General features: G+C 41.4%; 3 protein-coding genes across 5 annotated transcripts in view; 2 read left to right on the forward strand and 1 right to left on the reverse strand.

Moving 5' to 3' along the window:
• Positions 1-1,620: 1,620 nt before the first annotated feature.
• LOC114794149 (retinal cone rhodopsin-sensitive cGMP 3',5'-cyclic phosphodiesterase subunit gamma-like) lies at positions 1,621-5,513 on the forward strand. 2 transcript variants are annotated; one of them, XM_028986511.1, is made up of 4 exons: positions 1,621-1,723; positions 3,893-4,047; positions 4,156-4,196; positions 4,418-5,513. In XM_028986511.1, the coding sequence occupies exons 2-4, from the start codon at positions 3,902-3,904 to the stop codon at positions 4,492-4,494; spliced, it is 264 nt and encodes an 87-aa protein (XP_028842344.1). In that variant the 5' UTR covers positions 1,621-1,723; positions 3,893-3,901; the 3' UTR covers positions 4,495-5,513. The 2 variants fall into 2 exon arrangements, with proteins under 2 accessions (XP_028842344.1, XP_028842343.1); XM_028986510.1 differs by having other exon boundaries at positions 1,672-1,723; positions 3,890-4,047.
• A 1,675-nt stretch (positions 5,514-7,188) lies between these two features.
• On the forward strand, positions 7,189-11,480 carry LOC114793590 (G-protein coupled receptor family C group 5 member D-like). 2 transcript variants are annotated; one of them, XM_028985554.1, is made up of 4 exons: positions 7,189-7,445; positions 8,222-9,456; positions 10,219-10,274; positions 10,391-11,480. In XM_028985554.1, the coding sequence occupies exons 2-4, from the start codon at positions 8,295-8,297 to the stop codon at positions 10,487-10,489; spliced, it is 1,317 nt and encodes a 438-aa protein (XP_028841387.1). In that variant the 5' UTR covers positions 7,189-7,445; positions 8,222-8,294; the 3' UTR covers positions 10,490-11,480. The 2 variants fall into 2 exon arrangements, with proteins under 2 accessions (XP_028841387.1, XP_028841388.1); XM_028985555.1 differs by lacking the exons at positions 10,219-10,274; positions 10,391-11,480 and adding an exon at positions 9,495-10,156 and having other exon boundaries at positions 8,222-9,458.
• A 602-nt stretch (positions 11,481-12,082) lies between these two features.
• The window catches only part of LOC114793780 (RNA binding protein fox-1 homolog 2-like), a 30,799-nt gene continuing 17,860 nt past the window's right edge, over positions 12,083-25,021 (reverse strand). The window contains exons 6-12 of the mRNA XM_028985907.1: positions 19,383-19,470; positions 19,146-19,202; positions 18,541-18,688; positions 17,794-17,836; positions 16,046-16,134; positions 15,247-15,322; positions 12,083-15,143 (exon numbers count right to left, since the gene is read on the reverse strand). Of these exons, the coding sequence (XP_028841740.1) occupies positions 15,099-15,143; positions 15,247-15,322; positions 16,046-16,134; positions 17,794-17,836; positions 18,541-18,688; positions 19,146-19,202; positions 19,383-19,470 (546 nt within the window). The 3' untranslated portion in view covers positions 12,083-15,098. The remainder of the gene's footprint in view (positions 15,144-15,246; positions 15,323-16,045; positions 16,135-17,793; positions 17,837-18,540; positions 18,689-19,145; positions 19,203-19,382; positions 19,471-25,021) is intronic.

A 25,021-nucleotide genomic window follows, 5' to 3' on the forward strand; every position in this document is an offset into this window, starting at 1 on the left:
CCTTTAAAGTGTTTACTAGTAGCTTGAAAAGGTCAAGCTGTCATTTAGGCAAAACCCACTGAAAGTCACTTTCATGAACATGAAACAGCTTATTGTTGGTGAAAACACACAAAAGAAAAAACGCCTTCATAATGTGCTGTAATCTTAGGCTTCTTGTGCTATTTTTCAGAACTGGAAGACAATATATCTGAATCCATGAAATTGTGAAAATTGTCAATCCCTGAAAAATGATGCATGGACTGCAGTAGATACAGAGACTAAAGATCGGATTTTGCTTTTTAAAGTAAACCCCAACTGCTCTTATTTTGTACCCATTTCTCCTATATCAATAAAGGTGATTATAGAAATATGCCATCTCCTTCCTCTACAATATAATCCATTCTGTTCTGTTCTGTTGATGAACACTGTGCTTCTAAAAGCGATAACTGTAACGCATCACCACAGGGACTGTTTGCAGCACTGTTTGGATCAATGTACACAAACAGTGTTTCCAGTAAACACTGCTGTCCTGCTCTATAATCCAATTTGAAGCTTACACCCACAAAAAGAACAAATGCTGGAGGGTCTGTAAACTCTATGCATTTTAATCAATGATTTAATTATAATACATCATACATTTGTGTAAAAATCATATGAATATTCAAACATAAATTTTGTAAAATGTAAAGCAATTTAACATTCAGTTATATGCATTGAATCACAGGTGTGGTGGTAGTAGCCTAGTGGGCAAGACACTTGCTTATGAGCCAGACGAAGACAAGTTCACCTTACTACACATGGGTCCCTGAGCAAGACACTTAACCCCGAGTGTGTCCAGCTGAGTGTCCCTGTAACTATTGAAGGTCACTGTAGATAAGGGCGTCTGATAAAGGCAATGCATTCAAATGTAAATAAGCATTCAATAATGAATCATGTGCCATTGCATGTGTCCTAAAGGGACGTAAAGGAAAAAGCTATGTAAATAAAGAAATATCCTATGGATCCTGAAGGCAGTCTCACAGCCCAAACAATGTACCCTGAAGTGGCCATGTGTAATCTGCTGTTACCTCATCCCACCCTGCTTAACTGTCTGACGTCACGTTTCTAAAAGAACCGAGCTTAAAAGAGCTACTGCCAATTGTGATAGGCGAGTACTGTAATTTTTTTTACATTTATATGAAATGTAATGTGTTGCTGCAATGAATTTGCTGGAAAATGCCATCATTTTTAGTCACAGTGGTAATACTCATGGTCACCTCAAAAGGAACAAAACCATTTTGCTGGTGAATGTGATGATGGGCCTGAGCTAAAAGCTAGCGAAACAGGAAAAAATATACATTGCCTATGAGATAAAATGGCTCACATGGACATGAAACGAGACCAGACACACACACACACATGCAGACAGCAAGCAGACATCCACCATTGATTAGACTGTCCTCTGGCCCTGGAGTCCAGCTAAAATCAGGTAATGTGTGTCCCAATGTGTTCTTAAGTGGCGGGGATTAAAACAACTCTTGGCTAAGTATCTCTTTTGTTACCTCAGCCCATGAAGGGCTGCGAGGAGCCTGGGAGGGGACAGAGAGACAGCGTCGAGCAACGCTGGTTGACCTTCAGGGGGACACGTGATTGGAGAGAAGCAAGAGATTAGCACGGCGGTATAAAAGGTGAGGACGGAAGATGCCTCCCTGTTCGGATTTGCTGTACCATCACCTGCTCTCTGAGAATAGGGCGAGAAGAACAGGTGAGAAGATTTTAAACATGTACACAGTGCCATAGTGTTTCTGTAGCTATTGTTTATATTGATGCATAGTGGTGTACTATGATGTTGGACATGCACAGAGGAACTGAATTGAAAACCGAAGTTTAAACCACAGATTACATAGATGAGTCTCAACAAATCAAATTAAAAACCATTTGCTTTGATGACAGCTGTGCACACTCCTGGCATTCTCTCCATCAGCCTCATGAGATTGTCAACTGGAATGATTTTCAGTTAACAGATGTGACTTAGTTAATTCCTTGCATTCTACATGTTTGAGACCATCAGTTGTGTTGTGCAGACTTATGGTCTATATAGTGAATAGTCATGTTCTAATCCATATTATGGCAAGAAACACTCAACTAACGAAAGGGAAATGACAGTCCGTCAATGACAGATCAATGAAAAGCTGGTCTGATGAGTCCAAATTTATGGAAAAAGGTGGTTCCCACTGTGCAGCAAGGAGGAGGAGATGTGATAACATGGGGGTGCTTTGCTGGTGACACTGTTGGCAGTTTATTTAAAATTGGCGGGGCACACTTAACCGGCATGGCTACCACAGTATTCTGCAGCGACATGCCAGGTGACTTTGAAGAATCCAAATACAAAGCATTTTCTGATTTGTTAACTACATAATTCCACGGCTGGATCTACAATGTAAAACATTGTATGAGAAGACTTGCCCAAACTATTGACTGGTTCTGACACACTTTCTGTTTCTTTTGCTGAGGGCATGCAGCCAAGATCATATCATGTAAAATTTACAGCTGAATGGTCTTAGACTGTATGTGACAACTGTTAGGACTTGCCAGGGCAGCGAGGGAATCACCCCAGATTGGATCTTTGGTGGCTGCATATGCCACACAGGCTGTCGATGACATATGCGCTGGGCTCGAATGCAACACTGATCTTTGTACCATGTGAACGTGTGTCTAGCAAATTCTATAATACACTGAGTTCAGGCTCTTTAATCGCAAGATCCATGTGTCTGAGGTTATGTAACAAGATCACGGAATCGAACGGGGTGAAGTAGGAGGATTAGTGAGAGGCGGCTGGAGGAAGATAGAGCAAGGACAGTGCTAGTTGTCAACAAATGTGTGAGAAATGTAATCTTATTAAGGTGCACACACCTAATGGCCTAACTAGATGACTGACATTTGCGGCAATAGTTTGTTTCAAAAGGGTTCGGACCTCTTTCCGCCTTCTTCCATATTCACTTAGATATAAATAGTGAATGTGGTGAGACATTAATCAGAATCAGAATGTCTTTATTGTCAATGTAACAAGGTGCAGTCCCTGAGCCAGAGAGGTATCTTAAATACTCTGTGTAGAAACAAAATAAAAATAAAACAGCTATCTTAGAAGACATATACTAATACAATACAAAATATAATACAAATATAATACCGAATATTCAAAATATAAAAATAAAAACTTTTTAAATTAAATGGTGAAGTAGAAAACTTATTGCACATGAGAAACCTTATAGCACATGAAAAAGAAATTGAGTTGGAGTTGGAAAGATGACATTAAGTGCCCTGATGGCAACAGGGTAGAAGCTGTTGTTTAGTCTGTTTCTCCTGGTTTTAATGCTCTTGCGTCTCTTGCCTGATGGCAACAGTTGGAACAGGTCATGATAGGGATGTGAGGAGTCCTTTATGATATTTTGTGCTCTTCTGAGGCAGCAAGAGCTGTGCAATTCATCCAGAGAGAGTAGAGATTTAATACATCTGCTAAAGGTCAATTGCAGTTTTAAAAATGCAAAAAAAAATCTTTGCACAGTAAATCAGGGTCAGGATTTCACTGTAGTTGACAATGTGCAAATGAAGATAACACAATGGTGGTTTTTGACTATGTCATGCCAGATGACATACAGGAAAGACCCAAAATTGGGAAGGGCAATTAAACAAAGTGGCTATGGGGAGGAATCAGCGATAATGCCTGTGATTAGCCTAATCAGATCTAATCTGGATTAGCCCTGCAATCTGAGGGGTAGTGGCAGGATGGCCAGGATTAAAGGCAGTTGAGGTGGGGTGGGTGTTGATAAAGCAGAGAGTGTGACGTCATCGTGGTTTACTGTTGGGGTGGGATAGAAATGTTTTATGTTGGAGCCTTAGTCTGACATCTCTGTCTCGCTTTCTCTGGAAGAAGACCACAAAGATGAACGCAGCACCCCCTGCAGGAAGTGCCCTCGCAGCCCCAGCAGGTGGAGCAGGGCCCACCACGCCTAAGAAGGGACCACCCAAATTCAAGCAGAGGCAGATGCGTACTTTCAAGAGCAAGGCCCCCAAGCCTGGACAGAAGGGGTAAGCTTTCAAAACCCATGTTCACACTCACAATAATCCAGCATCTATCATACGGTTTATCGTCCGAAAAATGGAAGTTTAACCCATCTGTTCCTCTGTAAACCACAGATTTGGTGATGACATCCCTGGCATGGAGGGACTTGGAACAGGTGCGTTGCAACTTTGTGACAATTCTTTCTTGATATTAGTTGTTAAACATGAAGTAAGACTTCATGTAACTCTGCAAATAAGATGTTGCGGTTGATCTTCTGGCTTGTCAAAAATAAACTCACAAGAAAGAAACCCCGATTGTGAATTGGCTTTAGCTGGTAGAATAGGATATTTTATAATACTGCTGCAATATCATTATTCTCTTTTTCTCTTTATGCAGACTTTACAGTGGTCTGCCCATGGGAGGCCTTTGGCGACATGGAGCTCAGCGACCTGGCCAAATACGGCATCATTTAAGATGCCATGCTTCAGACCCCACCCTCTTGCTCCACCTTTGACCACAACCTGGCCCCTGCCCATCGTCTTTTTCGTATCCCTTCAACTTAATCTTCCTCCCTCTCGGTCTCGGTCATGCGGTCAGCCGGTGATGTGTGTGCGTATGAAGCCAGGAATACAACCAAGGGCTTGCCAAGAGAAACTATACAAAAACACACAGATATAATTTATTTTTGCTACTATAATTATTATTACTATCAACATGATTATTATTATTACTGTTATTATTATTATAATAATATTTTATATATTTTATATATGCCCGATCTGATGACTGCTTGCCCAGGCGCCTCAGCCCGCACCACCAAACTTTGAGCAATCAGCATTCCGCAAGCCGGCCTACCTCGTTTGTTACCCTCCACAAAATCCTAAACACGGGAATGTAAAAAACGAAAAATGAAATGTAGGTGTGATATTATGTGTAATACTTGCTTCTAGTGAGTGGCCCTAATGATGCTAAAACAATTAAACATTAGTGCGACAGTTATATGATTGTCGGTATTTCGGGCCTTTCCCCATTATTTCACTGGTGTGTTTTATCTGGGGTGCTGCTACCAAACACAAACAGAAAAAAAACGTTCACAGCATGCAGTACTATTTTATGTTGCTGTCATGGAGCCTTTAGTTCTTATTCATTTATTCGTTATGCCCCCTTTTGACTCCTCCCATTCCTTGTGAGTTAGAGCCTGCCACGCAGAGGACATGACGCATCTGTTTTATTCCAAATGTGAGGGTTTGCTTGTATATGCTGGGTTAGACGTAATTAAAGTTGATGTTGTCAGTATGGACTTGTCTGTGCTGTTGTCATTGGAAGAACCTGCCAGCAGCATGTTTTCACATGATCACGAAATACACTGGCACCACTGCACAAGCGTTTCATCCCTTTCACAGTCTTTAAGAATTGTTTTATCACTTGCAATGTGTAACGTCTTCAGAAAGAGAATTTTTTTAAAAAAATGACTCAATAAACTAATAAAAAACAAAAAGAGGCTTTGTTGTTTTTTTATCAGCTCATTTAAGACAAGAAACGCATTATGGTTGTCACATTGTCAATAGCTTAAATATACAATCTAACAAAGTCCTAAAAATCTGTAGTAAATTTATTTACTCCCATATGGTGGGAAATTTCTCAGAAACACTAAATGCTTTATTTTATTTGTGCTAACATAGCAAGCTACCGCAAATGAAAACTAGCCTTAAGCTAACCACGATACGATATATCAAACATTGAAATGTGTAAATGATCATTTACAACATATTGCTAGTGACCTGTTGCTTCCCATCTAGTGATATCTTGTTTTCTTAAATATGAAAATGTGGAACCACACTAAATGTGGAATTTTGAGGCATTTACAACTAACATCAATAGTTGAGCCCTCCTCAGATTGCACCACCATTTTCACCAGCCTCTGTGCGTTCAAAATAAAGGCCACAATTAAATAAAAACAACAAAATTACATAGGCTATTTCAATAAATTAACTTTTAGTGAAGACAAAGTATTGTATGGAGTAAAGTGGGTCAATTCTGTATCGTACAAAATACAATGGTGGTACGTAGAGAGCAGCCACGTTCTTAAACCAACATTCAAGACACTTTTAGAAATAAAACGCATTTTATACAACAAACTGATACAATTGCTTCTAATTCATAAATTCTGCATGGAGCCCAGCTTCTTTCATTACTGCTAGCTTGAGCATGTTAACATGTGTATTTTCCTTTAAAACTGTTTTCTACTCCATACAGGTTTTGAATTATTTGTATTTTCATTTCAAGGATGCATAAAGCCAAGGACCAAGGAAACATAGAAGGCTGTGGTAGTAACACAATAATTTGGTTTTAACCACATTATTAAAGTACACTTAATCATACATCAGAAACGCCAATAACATCAAAGAATGACGGCTCAGCCTGGCCTTCCTGACATGCTATAGAAGAAATTGTAACCATGGAAGCAGTATTATGTTAGGGCATTAATATTGTGTATGAGTTGAAGGCATTTTTGTACTATTACTTCAGGATTGCATCACGTCCCAGCTATTATTTCTCAACATCTTTATTTCCATTGCAAAAATTAGCATTGCTCAAGCATACCACTCACACACATGTTGACCACATTTGGACTGCACACACATGAACCAAAATACCTCTCTTATTTATATCAGAAATATTTCTTCTTCGTGAATCATCCGTCAAGTGACAGTTTTCCTTTTTGCTGCAAATCTGAAATGCCGTTAAGGCGGTTGCTCTCCTCCGCTAACACTCCCTCACTCCCAGACTTGTAGGAGCTTGAACAAGGTGACATCACACACAGGCACACTCAGTAACAGTCATCTTCCCCAACCCCATTACAGACCTAGCAACCACTGTGATGACCCTCAAACAATCGTCAAGATTCGCCCACTCATCCCTGAGCTGTGTTTTTTTATCACCCACGCCAGATCACACGTTCTTTCTGTTTAACTTGACCTGCTTTCCTTGTCTTTACAGACAATTGTGGAGATTATCATGCAGGTAACCGATAAAACCACTTTGTGTGTATGTGTTTATCTGTACCTGTTCCATAGCCTCCAGCTACCTCGGCCACACCTCTGCGAGGCGATGCGTGAGTGTGTGTGTGTGTGTGTGTGTGTGTGTGTGTGTGTGTCTGTATGTATGCCCCCATGCACCACTCCCTGCTCACCTCTACCTTTGTCAGTGTAAATTCTGAGAGCAATCTTTTCTTCCCACACTCATTCCCTCTTCCCTTTTTCCTCCACTAGTACAGGCCTGGGATCATGACAGGGAGTGAGCTGTGACCGATCTGCTGACACACAGCTACGCATTCCACTCATTACTCATATTCTGGAGACAATAGGATTACCTCAGTTAGTGCACTTTATGAGGGGGATCCACTGAGACGGCTGGACTTCAGGTAGGCACAACATTCTGAGACTCTCTGATGTTGGTAGAAAGCTAATCTTATTGTTGCACAGATAATGTGATTGATTTGACTAAAAATTGATGTTCAAATTGAATGATTGAACATAATTTGTCACCTTGCTGTTTTGAGAGATATTCAGTGTTATTTTGTGGATATCTGTCATAGCTCTTTACATCCAGAAAGGTCAATTAACAGAACCTCATTTACCAAGTTACCATTTAGCAAGAAACTGCTTCTTCTATAACAATATAGAACAATATTAAACACAATTTTTTTGTGTTTAATGCGCATGCTAATGTAAGTCAGAAATGACAATCAGAAAATGGCATTTGCGCGATAAGCAAATTGAATGTCATGTTTGAATACAGTGACACATCCACAAGGGCTCCCTTTCATAAAGGAGAGGAAGTGGCCATAACCTATCTGGAGTGCACATCTTTAGGTTCGCTTTCTCGCTCACTTCTTCCTTCTGGCTCCCTGATCCCCTCTCTTTTTCCTGGTTTCGCTGGCACAGATTTGTCAGCATTCAGCCGATCTATTCATCTATTCCCCCAAATTCTCTGTCTCACATGCCATTGTTTGCCTGTTTTGACTTGTCTGCTGTCTGTTCCAGTTACAATTCTAGCTCAGTCCAGTTTCTGCCTGTAGATTATGTGCTTATGTGCTAATGTTCTTTGCTCTTAAGGTACATAGAAATATATAATTGTAAATATAGAACAAAAAACCTTGGATCTGTCATGAAATAAACAAACTTGTCATTGTTTCAGTTTTATTCCCAAGAGAGGAATAACACCTGGGGAAAAAAGGCTCAGTAGAGAGTGAAAGGCAGCGAAAGGCAGCATGGCTTCCAACCATTACCAACACGTACACTTTCTTCTCCTCCTGCTGGTCAGTGCCTCCCCAATGGCCATCGCAGACAATTCCACTGTAGCCACCAATCTCACGACAATGACTCCCTCAGCCACAACCGTCCCACCAGCTGTGACCACAAGTGGCCCTCTTGTTACCACACCCTTGAACTCTACTGTGGTCCCCGGCTGCAGGGCGAACCTGGATAGGATTTACTTCAACCTGTGTGACCGGCAGGCCGTGTGGGGCATCGTGGTGGAGAGTCTGGCCTCTGTGGGGTTCCTGCTGAGTCTGGGACTGTTCCTGGGACTGCTCTTCTGGAGTCTGTGGGTCTGTGCCTGCCGGCCAGGCTACCGGCGCGTCGGCCTCGGGGGCAAGGTGGCGGCACACTTGCTTTTCCTGATGGGAACGGCGGGCGTGTTCGCCATCACCTTTGCCTTTGTGGTGCAACTGACGCCCCAGACGTGTCCCGTGCGGGTCTTCATGTTCGGCGTGCTCTTTGCCATGTGCTTCTCGAGCCTGGCATCCCGCTGTCTGGCACTTCTGGGCTTCTCGCTGGCACGTGGCTGGGGCGAGATAACAACAGCGACGGCCCTTTCTCTGGTGCAAGTGATCATCGCCACTGAATGGCTGGTGGTGGTGCTGGTGCGGGACAAGCAACCCTGCGGCTACACGCCAGCCGAGTTTGCCATGCTGCTAATCTACGTGCTGTTCCTGCTGGCGGTGGCACTGATGCTGTCACTGTGGCTGCTCAACCTCACATGTGGCACCCACAGCTATGCCTACTCCTCTGGCAGCCGACGGCAGGCCCAGGTACAGGCAGGGCTGATGTTCTTCACGCTGCTGCTGTGTGCAGGAGTATGGGTGGCCTGGATTTCTATGCTCACTCGTGGAGACCAGGCGGTGGGACGGAGCCCTGCTTGGGACGACCCAGTGCTGAGTGTTGGACTGGTTGCCAGTGGGTGGGTGTTGCTGCTGGGTCACGGCCTTGGGCACCTGGGTTTCCTCTGCCGATGTGAGGGCCAGTCCAAGGAACGTCTGCCTGACTTCTCGGGATGGACCACCCCATCTATGGACCTGTCTAGACCGCCTCCTAGAAACAAGGAGGGCAAGGAAAACTGCAGCTTCGAGGGTGATGGTGTGGAAAAGAAAGGTGAGTGGTGAGGGTGTTTTAGGAGGGAATATGGGCAGGACAAGCATTCTAGTTAGCACAATACTGAGTGTACAAGGTTATCCATCATCTGCCAACTGCAATGGCCGTACAGAATACAGTAGAACAGGGGTCACCAACCCTGGTCCTAGAGGGCACTTGTCCTGCACATTTTTGTGTTTACCTTCGTTTAGCCCATCTGATTCAACTTCTGTACTCATTATCACCCAGTTCTTGAGTTGAATGAGGTGTGGTGGAACATGGAAAGATCTAAGCTGTGCAGGACTGGTGTCCTCCAGGACCTGCAGTAGAATGTGCTGTACTGTTGGTCAAATCCCTCTCAGTAATAAAAAAAGTGCAGCTAGCCAGACAGAACCAGTGTCTTACTAGGGAAAGGATCCTCCACCATGTTTAACCAAGAAATGGACAAATCAACAGTGACTCTTGCAAGCACCTTTTGCATTTTTTTATTTTTTCTGAAATGGCAGCACTGGCACGACATGACTGGCACCTGCGTATCTGTTGTTAGGTATCACATGCACATATATATATATATGTGTGTGTGTGTGTGTGTGTGTGTGTGTGTGTGTGTGTGTGTGTGTGTGTATATATATATATATATATAGTTACAGCCATATGATTGCCTCCTTGCCTTTTTATCATTAACAGCAAGACCTATAACAGTGTGCATGATATAATATAACATAGAAATATTTAACCATATTGGCAATTGAGGACTATATGACTTTTCTTTTCCTTCCTCAGTTAAAAAAAGCCTGCCAGTACTTCGATCCCCATACGAATCTGGATTCTCAATGACGGTGAGTGCTTGGATTAAACAGTAAAACCAAATGCTACATTGGCTAATTGCACTCAGTGTACAATTACACAAGTGGTGGGCAGTCATTAACGCAGCCCTGTGCTTGTGTTCTTCCAGGAAATCGATCCGTCTAAAGATTATACCATCCCACGGCCTCAGACCACCAATATGAATGAGCCCTATGATGACTACTATGGATCCAGGCTGGAAAATTAGCAAAATTGAGACACATACAGAAGCGCCCGTCTGCTTGCACAGCACATTGTGACTGGAGAAAGCCGTGCACACGCTGCAAGGTCACATCACACTCACAACAGAATGAACAGAATTAACATCACTATCTGATCCAGGATCAGGAAGAAGATTTTTTTTTCCATCCATACATCACTCAATGAGCACTTTCATACTGACATAGTAAATGACATAGTAATATATATGGAAGTATTTTTTTTTTCTCTGCATTGTGCCAAGTTATCAGTGGATTAGCCAGACGATTAGAAATGATCATTTCACCCATATAATTGGGAGAGTATAGTAGCCTTTGGGTCAGAATTATATGGACAAGCCTTCTGTATTATTACAGGTAAGGCCGAAGATGTCTTTTATACATGTTTATACACTTCACACAATCTAAAGCAGCACAAACGAGTGGGCAGAAGGCTATAATTTAAGGTTGAGCAAATAGTCATGACTAGAAAAGTGGTTCTTTGTCTCTTAGCCCACACGGAGCTAAAGCTGCATTAGTTGTCGGTGGACATGTCCATGCTGGCATTGGAATGACGCAGGCTTTGGAAATGATTTAAACAGGCAAACATTACACCCAACCAGTGAAACTGCAGTAGTTAACAGGAATATTTTAATGGACGAAGCTTATCTGAGTGTGTGTGTGTGTGTGTGAGTGTGTGTGTTTGACTGTGAGGAAGTGGAGAGGATGTGGGATATGTGTCCTGAGGAGGCAGGGCTGGGAAATTATGGGGTGGGCATCAGCGGTGTTTTCAATTTTTTAATAGCAGAATTTAGACTGCAAAACTTTAACATCACTATGCCAAAATACTTCTCTCGTTGACTTGATAACCAATATATATATACACACACACACACACTTTGTATCTGCAACAATTCTACACGAATGGGATTTTTATGCCAGTTAGCGTTAATTGATTATGTTGGATGTCAATGATTAAATTGAATGTATCTGTATAAGTGACAGCATGTGAGTCGCACATTTATGATTTTGTTCCCTAGGAAACCACTAGGTGGCTCTGTCACATGCCAAATGACGGATGAAAGCTCCTGGAGCTGCAGCGTTTTCAGCTGCATTGCAGGTCAATGCAGGGTTTAACAGACAGCCTGCAGTTATTTCTCGTTTTCTGACATGTGCTTATTCATTTAAAGAGAAATACGAATGACTTCACTAGATTTGGTAACAAACGACGGTTAAAGGAATAATGCAAGCAGGCAATTGTGGATATTCATTAAGAACGTTCTGTTGCACAACTGGCCACCTAGGCAGCACCTCAAGTAACCCGAATCCACACCAGGTGGACCTTATTGGTGGATCTGACAGGAGAACCCTGGTGTTGCCGCTCAGTCGACGTGTGCTTGTAAGTCTGCCACACCAAAGCGACTGGAATATTTTATAGCTATTATTTAACATCTGTTCCAGTTAGAGTGAGAAACACACCTGAAATGTGAATGACCTTGGAACGTTATGGAATTAATGTGACCCAGGATGTATGTGTTCTTAATGAAATGTATAATGTATATTGCGATAGGAACATCTTGAAGGCATTAACACTGAAACTGTACTTAATCATTGGCAGGCAAGTTGCATGGTTTATTATAATTTTTTTAAAAATGAGAGCAGACACATTTTAAAAACCAAACAAACTGTTTATATGTACATTCAATAACAATGACAGAAAAAATGGCAGGCATGAATACAATTGGATGAGGGGAAAACATGAAAAGGAGAAAAAAAAAAAAAAAAAGAAACACACAAGTCAGTCACTTTCTATTGTAAACCAAAAGGTGAGGAGGGTGCTCGGGGAGGGAAAGGGTTAACCGTACAGTTAATATATAAAAAGTCCTGCAACGGCCAGGCTTCAGCACAACACAGAAGGTTGGGTGGGTGGGTGGACGACTGACACGGGGTCCCATCAGTCCTAGAGGCTGTTGGGAGAGTCCAGCCAAGGGGAAGTTGGGGGTTGAAATTAAACCCGGGGGTCACTATGACAACATTACAAACAACTCTTGCCGTGAAATCCAGCATTTTCGAGGATGTTTTTGACTACCAAAATCACGTTTTGTTAAACTGCCACAACCAGCATTCAAACCAGTCTAGAAACACAAAAAACAGGATATAGAAAAGCAATTCTCACTGCAATGGTAGTGACTACATCCTCATGCATTTCAGCTTCGTCCCGGCATATTGAAGTTTGGCTGAAGATACAGATTTGTTGTTAAAGACAAAAGCCAGAGTTGCAACCCTTTCAACCTCCCTCAACCCCCCACACAGCAATGAAACACTGATTAACACTACAGAGCCCCATCCCTCCGCCTCAGCTCTTTACACTTTACTCGGGTACCACCATGCTTCTTCATGCAAAAATCACTTATACTGCTCATCACAAGTCTTCCCAGTGACCACTACTGAAAAGGCCTTGAAGACTCATGCCACCGCAGAACACGACGGTGTCTGTTCTCTGAAGAGCGCTCTGCGCATCTAACATCCTTGAACTGTTTGAAATGTCGTCGCCATCTTCTCTCACACTTGCTACCACAACGCTGGCAGCTGGAGGTGGGTAGTTAGTTTCTACTACCTCTACTGGTCTTTTCTAGCAATCTTTAACCTGTTCCAAGACAAGTGGGAGAGTCCAGGAGGGCCTTGTTAGCCCTTGATAGGACCGGATGCTAAAAGCAGTCCGAATAAATTAACATCAATCCATCCACCCCAATAAAGCATCATCGTGACTTCTCTGCAAAGCTGTTAGATGCCAGGACTCCAGGACCAGGTGTCTAAGTAGACATATGATGAAATGACGGCATTTTAGACACAAAAGGAAAATAATTAAAATAAAATGATTGGAACAACCACTATAAAAAGGATAATAATGTGTATAGCTGACCAAAAATGTGCTTTTAGAAATCTTTGGAACCAAAGAGAAAAAAAATATATAGCAATAATAATGATAATTATTATTATAATAGCAACATATTCAAGAGTATATGGAGATATACAATAACAGGACAAAGACCATATTTACATATTGGTTCAAAACGTCCTGTAACTTTGGAGGAGGGAAAGAAAAAAAAAAAAAAAAAGACAAAAGCTCTGAGGCAGTGACTTGGTACAGACTCAACTACAACATTCCCACAGGAATAACACAGGGAAAAACCGCGCAAGGTGATTTGGACCGTTTGCCCTTTCAAGAATGGCGCAGTTTTTCAGTATTGATTACACACTTTTTTTTTTTTTCTATCAAAATGCAAGGTGATCTGCTCTCGGGCCAGTCATCTCAGACCCTGAGAATTCTGATCTTCATCCTCAAAAACCAGGGGTCTTACTCAAAATGGGATACATGCAAACACATAATGGCAAGTCACCGTGAAGTTCAGAAAGAAGACTGCAGGAATGGTGGGTGTAGTCTAGCACTGCAATAGGAGTTCAGTGTCACTCGGCAGAACGGTACACGGTCTCCACCCATCATTATTTGATCCAGGCGTTCCACTAGGTGTTCCTCAGGAGAAAAACGTAAACGCAGCCAGCAGTTAACATGATACAGATGAAAACCTCTATTTGAGGGTTTTGTCAGTTTCACTTACAATACAACCGGACCAGTAATAGCACGAATCAAGATGATCTGCATAATAACAATAATAACCATCATTATTTAATGTTTTAAAGGACGTATTTGCTCATCACTTTAACAGTTATTACCAAATAACCAAATAAAAAAGTACAATGAGGTAATGCAGAACAAAAACATTGCTTTCTTGTCATTATTATTACATTACTGCTTTGTGAATTAGTTTCTTTTATCCATATGATTTTGGCTCAAATGGCACAATGACATTTTGGGGACATGCTTGCAATTGATTCTTACTGCTCGTCACCCATGGTGTCTTTGTAATGTTCAAAATCAGTCACTTATCTCTCAGTTCTCACACTACACTCCAGATAACGGAACAAATAACGGATTGCCAGATGAAAGTCTGCACCATTTACACAGCAGCTTTTTTCAAAGTAGCGACTCCTTAACCTAAAGGTTCTGTGCACTTGGTAGATAGAGTTGTAAGGAAATAAACACTGGATTTAAAAATTGTAGATATATACATTTTTTTTTTTTTGTAAAATGAGAATACAGGTCCTAACTATAGACTGTTTCAAGGAAACCAAAGTAGTGAATGCAAAGCTGTAGTGTGGGGAAAAAACAACACCAATAATAATTATAATAATAATAATAATAATAACAACAACAACGACAACGACGACGACGACAACAATAGTAAGTTAAGCAGCGATTTCTCAGTCCTGGTCAAAGAGTTTTACTCCTGGTTCTTGTTAAAACGTCCCCAAATATATCTTCCAATATTTTTCCCACCAAATGTCTCTTCAGAGTTGTTCTGTTCCATCATGGCAGAGAATTGATGAATTGATGTGACGGGTTGAGTCTTCTTTATCCTGGTTTCCTACAAAGTCGGGCTCAGACTACAGCCCAAAGAAGATGACAAGGGGAGGGCTCTTTCCGAATGAAGAGAGAAAGAGAGAGGGGCTTCCAGAAATGTAGAAGGGAAAAATCTGGGGTGGACTGTCTTCCCTCCTTTAATATGGAGCAAACCTACTGTATCCACCTCGATATAAACTAGCCTGCAAGAAGAAGAGAGGAGGGTTAGTTAAATCTTAAAAACAGGTTTAAAGCACTCAACCAAACATTCATGTTGGATTAAAATTGATGTAATGGTCGATGTACCATGGCACCGACTCCGTAAGCAGCAGCGGCAGGGGCCAGAGCGTGGTAAGGATCTGTTGTATACACTCTGCCATAACTGCAGGGGTGTTACAAGGAAATAAAAAATTAGTACAAGAAGAGTACATTCAGTGCTCTGGTCAAACACAAAGTCCAATGGTGAGTGGCAAATTGAATTCATTTAAAAATTCAAATTTTTCTGCTAATCAGATTACTTATTTCTCTCAATTAATTGATTAGTTTCATGTTTTAAAAGAAACAAAGTCAAAGATAAAAGACATAAAAGATCTGAGTCCACATTGTGATTAATATGGCAGCTTGAAAATAAAGCAATATTAGTGATGCAACAATGATCCATTATAATAAATTACTTTCATTTACATTTACATTACATTTACGACATTTATCAAGACGCCCTTATCCAGAGCGACTTACAATCAGTAGTTACAGGGGTAACCCCCCTGGAGCAACTTAGGGTTAAGTGTCTTGCTCATGGACACAATGGTAGTAAATGGGATTTGAATGGGTCTTCTGGTTCATAGGCGAGTGTGTTACCTACTAGGCTACTACCAAACAGCATTTATCTAAAATGTCCATGTATCACACACCAACTATTACAATAATAGCAACATATTGAAGAATATAAGGAGATGTACAATAACAGGACAGGACAAATGGGAAAAACATCAAAACATAAAAATCACATTGTTCAGCTATGCTTAAACTGGTAGTTATGAGCAAGCATTAAACCGATCTCTTCCTCAGTCCTGGCTTACTGACGGCATCCTCTGATGACACTCACCTGTCACTGTAGGCAGCAGCAGCAGCCGCCGCAGCAGTTGCCCCGGTTACAGCAGCGGGCTGAGCATAGCGATAGGCAGCGTAACCTCCCTGTGGGAAAGACATTGAAAGAAGGATGGAGGTCAGAGGCAGAGACTGCATGACTAAAGGGATTACAGGAAGAGAAGAGAGAACTAGGAGGTAGGGAGGCAATAGGGTCACTCCACGTCAAATCACTGCTTCAGAATGGTACATAAAAGGCACATTTATCGCATGGACTTGATTCTATTGGTTTTAATAAAGCAGAAAACCTCAATCGGCTCAATGGGCACTGTGCATCTTCAAAAGTCAACAACTCACAATATAATAATTTATCTGTACATGCTCTACTGATGAGAATTTTTGTTTAACCAGATTGTACAAACTGTTAAATTTAAGTTAACTTTAACATACTTAGCTGTTTGTCCTAACATTTGGACGTCTCCACACTAAATGCACCCACATACTCATCTGGTTATGAAATGTGCAACATTTAACTTAAAAACATGCATCAATTCAATTGACATGGACTGACCCCTGCTTTTGACCCCCCCAACGGCAAGGCATCAAAAACGTACACCACAATTGAAGGTATTACAAAGTGAGAAGTTAAGGGCAGAAATAAATAAATAAATAAAAAAAGATGACCAGCACACACGCCCATACACGCATACACACACCCCCCTCACATGTAACAACCACTGCCTTGCAAAAGATGCTGCATGCATCCTATTCAATTTAATATGAGCACACTACTTTTTCTTTTTTTTTTTTTTTTTTTGTTAGCACGCCCTGATCTACAACTGCAGATTAAGAAATGGATGAAACGCCTAACGTTGTATATAGAAGGAAATATATAATCTATATAAATATAGAAACCTGGGGAAAAGAAAAGGGGAAAGCACAGAAAAAGTTAAAATGTTGGCAAGGTGCCTGCATGCAGATATTGAGGGTCATGCTGCAGGTTAATAGAAATAGTGATGAAATCTGAAAGGGGTCAGAGGTCGCCATCAAAAGCTTCATGGTATATACACCCCATGGTGGTATTTCAAACTTTAGGCTTTTAGGTGACAATCAAAAGTAGATACTTTCATATATCCTTACTTTAGAATATACTTAACCATATAAAGCCAGTGTGTGCTTTTTACAGACCACTGTCTCTCTAACTTAAAATAATAATAATTAAAAAAAAAAAAAAAAAAAAAAAAAAAAAAAAAAAAAAAACTCCAGCAGGTTAGTAAAGTGGTGAGCATTTTTAAAATTAAATTTTCAAAAATAAACATCATAACAACCACCTGAGTGAGAAAGGCACACTTGTGTTTGTATTCACCCTACCTGAGGCAATCTGCTACTAATGACTGAGTCCTGAAACACTATTCTATAGAGAGAACAAAAACAGCTGATGTCAACCTTGACTCACACGCATTTAACACACACACGCACGCAGGCGCACGGAAACACACAACCAGTGTGGGCCCATATGTGAGTCTAGAGATTCCCCCAAAAACCCCCAAATCTGCAGTGACATGACCTTTCATTGTCATTGAAAATGAATACGGCATGAATATGTAAATATAGGCCCACAAGGTGTCGGCCTGATGCTCACACGTGGGCAGCCCCCTGCATCTCATTTATGCACACGCATGCAGAAAGAGAGGGAAACAAGACAGAACAGCAGGAGATGGAGAGAAGGGGAGGGAGGAGTGGAGGACGGGTGGGGAAAGTACTTACGTATAAGTCGGCGGCTCCATAAAAACCATCCTGATACACCACACTAAGAGAGAGAGAGTAAAAGAGTGCAGAAGAGGGATGTGATGAGGAGTGAGGGGTGACAAGAGAGTGATTTAAAAGGACGAAAGATTGAGAGTGAGAGAGCATTTCATGTGTACAGGTATGGAAGCCAGAGATGACCAAAATGAGAGGCAGAAAAAAAAAAAAAGAGAGAAAAGAAAAAACATGGAGAGAATGGGGATCCCATGATGAAAGGGATGAGATGAGCCATCACAGGAGTTCCAGGGGAAAAATGAAAAGACAAGTTATTTTTCACACCCATGCAGCATGCAGTCAATATAGCTTCCAATCTGGACAGAGCTAACCCATCCATATGGGCTCATGTGTCAAAACTCTCTTGACCAGGTATGGAAGTTATATTAACTTTTTTTATTCCATTATAAGCACCGCAAAATTGACCAAACCACCACAACCTCATATGTAAGGTTAATGATCATCACATTAGTTTGCATGTACGTTATCAACTTGCTGACATTTAAATTAGAGACCTAAGATATACACTTTCTAATATGTCTGAAATGGTAGATTTTGTTCAACTGAACAGGCAGCTCCATCTAGTGGGACTTCCTAGAATAACACCGAACACTGCGACTAAATGGTCAACATTTTTGTCCATATGTAAAGGCCTGTTTATACATATATGCGTTGATATGTTAACACTGCATTGCCTGTGTGGAGGCTACTTACCCAGGATAGGCTGGTATAGCTGGCTGTGGAACTGCAGCACGAACAGCACTGTAGACAGGTCGACCCCGGCCCCTGAGGTGTGCCCCTCGAAATGCTGCAGCAGTGGATGCTGCTGCTGCGGCCGCCGTAGGGTACGGAAAACCTGGAACTAGATGTGGAAGGAAGAGCAGTGGCTTAGTACCTGTAATCCTCAGTTCCTAATGCAGGTTCATACTCCCCACCTCTCTCAACCACAAATTTCAAATAAATAATCATACTGCAAACCAAGACACAGAAAAATCAACAAAATCTATTCTACATTTATTCTATTAACCATCTTAAATAAAGGAAAATGAGTTTAGAAGTAAGGAAAAGTTTAAGAAAATTAATACTTTCCAACCTTCTAAAAGTATTTTAAGAAAGATGGAAAAAAAACTTGTCAAATCTTCAGACCAATATGCTAATCAGAAGTTATTTACTTGTGATTAAACCTCCTGAAATCAGCACCACAGACAGATGCATTTTATTAATACAGTAAGGTAGACAGGATGATTATTCCAATACAGGAAGATTTTTTTTATGTGTATTCTGACCCTAATGAGCATATAAAAGATGACCAGAAGTACCTGCGTAAAGCTCGGGTCCATAAATACCCCCGACCACAGGGCTCAGCTTCCAGCCTGCTGTTGGGGAGAATGTGGAAGGTGAGGATAAGGTGTGGTGGAGGAACAGATGAGGAAAAACAGGAGGAATGAGAAAAAAATCAGTCCAAAATGGAGTTGTTTAAATTTGAGTTCGGCCAGCACCAGGGTGTTGAGGTCCTGACCAGATGTGAAAGTGAGAAATGGAATTGACTGGGTTACCGTAGGGCAAGGCGCTGAGAGCCTCTCCGTTAGGATAAGGGCTGACCATCTTCTTATTGGTCATGACCCTGGCTGTGGCATTGTTGACCTGAGCAGGGAGGGGAGAGATAAAGAAATAATAAATAAATAAAACCTAACACACCCAAAAAAAATAATAAAAAAAATCAAGGAGTGAGTCCAGTGAGTTGTAAGACAATAAAATGAACGCAACAAATTACTATAATGAAGGAGGTGGGCTCACTGCCTCGACAACAGTCACGCTACTGATGCGCTGCCACGTGCCACATCAAATTAAGACCCAGAGAACAAAATGCTCCTTTTTTGTTCAGTCTTTTCTCTGGCGATCGATCAGAGCACTGGCGTGGGTGACATGCTTCTAATGCGGCTCATCGCTCCACGCTCTCTTCTGCTGACGAGTTAACCACCAGCAAGGCACCTCAGCCATGCGACTTTGGTACAAATTATGCGACAAACTAACCGGGTACTAGTGATCTGATGAGGGCTACCTTTAATGTCCGGCTGCGCGCTGCAGGGAAGAGGAAGATCTGAAGGACAGGGATAATGAAGTGTAGGAGGGCAAGCTCAAAAAAATGAGCAGCTGGGACTTAGTGGCACAACAGAGCCTGGTGGCAATATGTCGACACAGCCTCCGAGTGGGTGTTTGTAGCTGCGGCCATTTAAGAGAGGATGGATAAGCCACCTCAAATCTAAAATGGGACTGACGTCATCTCCATCGTTGCGTGTGACAAGGAGCGATTCAATTAGCCGCCAAGCATCACACTAAGTGCAGGGAGCGCATTAGAAAATTGAAAATGAGCGATAAATCACATCTAATGGATCTGATCAATTTCCTGATCCTTTCATGTGGTTGAGGAAGTAGCATCGCTCTACCTATGGCAGTAGCGTGTGAGTGCTACAGCTGTGACATGATTAATTGCTCTGCAGGACAAAAAGATGCAAATTAGAGAAACAAGAGCTGTAAAAAGACATTTTATGTATAAAAAAATATGAATTAAAAAAAAAAAAAAAAAGTGTGGCTGGGAAGTACATTTGAAAAGCAGCATGGGCAAAAAATCATGAACACTTCCATCCTCTCCCCAAGCTCCCTGCAGGTTAACACAGACCAATGAATACAGCAAAAATGCCCATCTTGTTAGGATTTGTGTGTGTGTGTGTTTTAAGAGTGTTTACATCCCAAAGGAACCTATAATAAAATCAAAGAAGCAGAAGGGAGAGAAAGAGGGGGGTGCAAAAACATTTGTCCAACAAAATTAATGTATATATATTTTTATAATAAACAAATTACACACAGCCAAATATGGGCGCATCACAAGACCAAGAAGTGAGTACGGAACCAACAAAAGAAAGAAAAAAAAAAAAAAACAATAATACAAAAAAATATTTCAGCCAATCAGCAAGCATCGGATGCAGCATAGAAACCAATCAAAACAATCGCAGCACTCCCATATCAACACATACAGAGAGAGAGAGAGGTAAGATAGAGATTGACAGTGAGAGAGAGAGTTCTGGAAAACAGGATGCAGGATTGACAGGTAGAGGAAGACAGAATATAGAGCCAGTCCACATACAAAAAACAGGGGGAAACTCAAAGATGGTAGGAGAAGAAAACTAACAAATAATAAACAAAAGAAAATTTCTACATTAAGCAACACCAAAAATAAAAGGTTTTCCAAGAACCAAACTAAAACAATTAAAATAATACCCCAGTGCGTCACTCAAAAATGAAAGCATTTGGAATCAGTGATCATTCTCCTACAAACTCGACTACTAAAAGTGAGGAATGGAGGGAGGGGAAAAATAACAATCTTCATAACAAGAACAAAGAAATAAAACCCACAGTACAGGTAAAACACTGCCAGGCATTATTACGGTGTCACAAACTGAAACCAGAACACACACTACACACGCAGTCCAATAAAGGGAGAGAGGAAGGACAGAAAAGAAAAGAAAGAAAAGAGCCTCCCAGCAGCCCCAGTGGAACCAGTGTCAAGCCCTACTGAGGGCTGAGTGATGATAGATCCCATCACTCTCATCTTAGAGACTTAGAAGTCTAATAAAAAGCTAATTTCCACAGATCCAACCCCACAGAGGAACGCAACACCGGTGGACTCTACCAGTCCGCTCTTGAGAAACGTGCATGAGTAGAAATGCACTCAATTTATTTTCATTTGTCAGTTCAAATAACAGTCCATGATATAAAGGATTCTAACATTGCAAAATGTATATATTTGGTTCAATGACAAAAAAAAAATACATTTTGTTCTTTAGAATTAATTCTAAGTCAACTTTGAGTAAACACTGAAATGGGTCCCACAGCACAGAACGCCGCATAAGGGTTAATACCGCAATTCAACAAAAAATGTAAAAATAAATAATACAAAATTTAATTCCCAGACACTACACTGGCCTGGGAATTAAATAAATAAATAAATAGATAGATACATAAATAAATAAAAGAACACATGATGCTTAGGTGCTTAGTTATGGCATCAGTGCCAAAAGTTGTCATTCATTCATCAAAAGCGGACTGTTGCAGAGCACCACCCCCTCACAACATCGGTGTTATCAGGTTTTGCCATTCCTAATTTTTAGAATTAATTCATGGTTCAACCAAACGAAAAAGAACAGAAACAACCAAACGCAACAAGGAATTAATGGAATGGAATCTGATCAGCCATGTCATTGGTAAAGAGAAGGACCATTTATCATGGGCATTCCCGGGGAGACGTTAATGACGGGAAACGGGGTGGTGGGGTGGGAGGGAGGTAGAAGGGAGGGTGGCAGATGCTGCTAGCACCTTGGCCGGGCTGCCGGAGAGCCATATCAGTGTGTCTATTCGACCTCTGCCCCATGCTGCCACTCCCGCCAGCTCCTGTTCGGCTCAATATTCTAGTCGCGAGTTATTCAAATATCAGCTCCCAAAAATTCAGCCTGTCGTCATGCCCACCCAAACAATTACCGCGTCGTCTAACCTTGCCTTCCCTGTTTTAATTAACATTCCCTGCAACAGCAAGTTTAAGTGCTGCACTGTGCACCATTCTGTTCATTGGACTGCTTGATGATAATTTTTCATGCTCACAGTGGAACAGGACACATCCATTTTTAATCGTTGCAGTTTTCCAAGGTTAGAATATACAAAAATGATTATCATATCTCAGGGTGTAATTCCCGCTTGCACTAAATTACGGCTCTCTCCAATTAAGAAAGCAAATTAGTCAATCCCAATTAGTCTGTTGATCTGCAGATGTTTTATAGAATTAAACATCTATAAAATGAAACAGCAATTCTGCATTAGAATATAAAAGATGGGGAAGGGTCAGTCAGTGATGTCGTATGTACACAACTTACCGTTCCTGAAGAAACAGCGTGAGGACACGCGAGTGGTTACCGTGGAGACTGACAACAACACACATAGAAGTCATCAGGGAAACAGAAAAATATAATAAACAAATAAACCAACAATCCAACAAATAAAAGCAAATGTAACCCTCCCCCCCCAATGTCAAAGGAAAAATGAGGGTAAGAGGTTCTGAAACCATGTTATTTGTTAAAATTATTTCTCAACAGATGATAAATGGTAACTATCTTGAAAGAGAAGGAAAGTAGTTCATCGTGTGATGGCCACTATGAGATATCAGATGACTGCACTACCAGCTAAGTGGGTTCATCAGAAGTGAAAAGACTTTACAGCCATCACAACACAGGCTCCGGGCACCAATGCTGACCCCTTTAAACAAGCCTCCTATAAAAGGAGGGAGAACTGGCCCAGTGTGGAAATAGGTTTTATAGTTATCCGCTTTCATAAACCCTGATTACTGGAAGAACCCAAAGAAGAGTGAAGGATAAATGAAAGTAGGGTGGAATATGTCTAATCTAAAAAATAGTAAACTGATACAGGAAAAACAAGACAGAGAAGATTGAAAAAGGTCAAGTATTCTTCTACAGGGAGTCTTCTGTTACACAAAGGGAAGGTCAGGGGAGAGGAGACCATGGGATGAAAACACTTGACTGGCATGGAGAGAGAAGAGTGGAGCATGAAATAAGAAAAATAAATTTAAAAAGAGAAAAGACGACGACATCTGGAAGATAGAGAAGGATACAGAATGGAGAGGAAAGGCACACACACCAGTTTTCATTTCCTCTCACACCACACACACACACACACACACACACACACACACACACACACCTATCTACACACATCCACAACCAAAGTAAAACCCACATACTGAACCCTTTTTTCACATTTCATCATGCAAACTGGGATTAAACACTGACCAACAACAAAAGCCAAGTCCAAAGCGTACACCATTTTGGATTAAAACAGCCTAGGTGGTGAAGATCTGTACACCTGAAGTTATGGGAAAAACCACACAGCATTCACTTAAATCTGTTCAATTGTGTTGTCAGACTCCATTTCAGGAAAATTCCACGACGACTGGGAGTGGAAGATTTAAGTGAAGGCTGATGCAGCTTCCCTTGACTCCACAGCACAGAGAATCCGTCATTCAATGACCACAGTACTCATCGTTAGCCATGCAAGACCAGGAACGGAGGAGTTCAGTGTTGCACACACTCCAGTCTACAACTAGTCTGACAGCCATGCAGTGACAACGCTAAATCCAGGGTTTCCTTCATCCCACTGCTGATGAGACACTCTACAGAGACATGCAGAGCACCGACACTGGCAGGTAGCCTCACAAACAAGCCCACTCACTTTCTACCACAGTCTGCCTCAGGCCTGGCAAAAACTCTGCGCCATGTAGGCCTTGCCACCAATTTCCACCATGTTAACAGTGCGCATGCGATTAAATGATGAATGTACATCAGGAATGTACTGTGGAATGGAAGATTTAAGCATGGCTGGACAGCACAGGGAAGGGGGGGGGGGCCAAACCGTGGTTTAAACATGGGGTATTCCACAGCACAGTGCTCTGAGGTGCAATGAATTGGGGTTTAGGGTAGATTAGATGGGTTTAGAATAGTTGCAGAGGAGCCAGGGATGTCTACAGTGGAATAACCCTTCAGTGACATGAAAGTGCACACCCATCACACACCACCACCAACTCTACTGTGATTCAAGTCTGTTGCAAACGTTTCAGACACACGCACACTTAAAAAAAGGGGAAGACAAAGGAGGACAAGTGAATTTTGACCACTTACATGAATGCATTTGAAGCGCACAGGAAAGTGACCTCTTCAAAGCGCAGAGTTTTTGCTTTTCTCCCAGACATTAAGAAGTGAGCTTAGACGTAATAAAATAGGGTCATACACTATACAGGTCTCTACTCTAAATACAAGCATGCACATGAAGCCACGGGTACTTTTAAAAGACCTCTTAAAAAAACATGCACTTATGCTCAAAATAGTCAGTACAATGAGATCCAAACATTACATCTGCCACTAAATATTCAGCTATTTTAACTTTTTTTTTTTGTTTAATCAAAGATCAACTGGAGCTTTAGCTACAGTGAATTTATGCTAAATCAATTACATCCTTCATTTTACTATAATTAACCTGCATTTACATTAAATTGCAACAATCTCAATTCAGCATTCTGTGATCAAGCACAATCACTAAATGCAGACAAAATCAGGTCACATGACAGAAATGGGGC

This window comes from Denticeps clupeoides, chromosome 7 (genome assembly GCF_900700375.1).
Source record: "Denticeps clupeoides chromosome 7, fDenClu1.1, whole genome shotgun sequence".
Classification (NCBI taxonomy): Eukaryota; Metazoa; Chordata; class Actinopteri; order Clupeiformes; family Denticipitidae; genus Denticeps; species Denticeps clupeoides.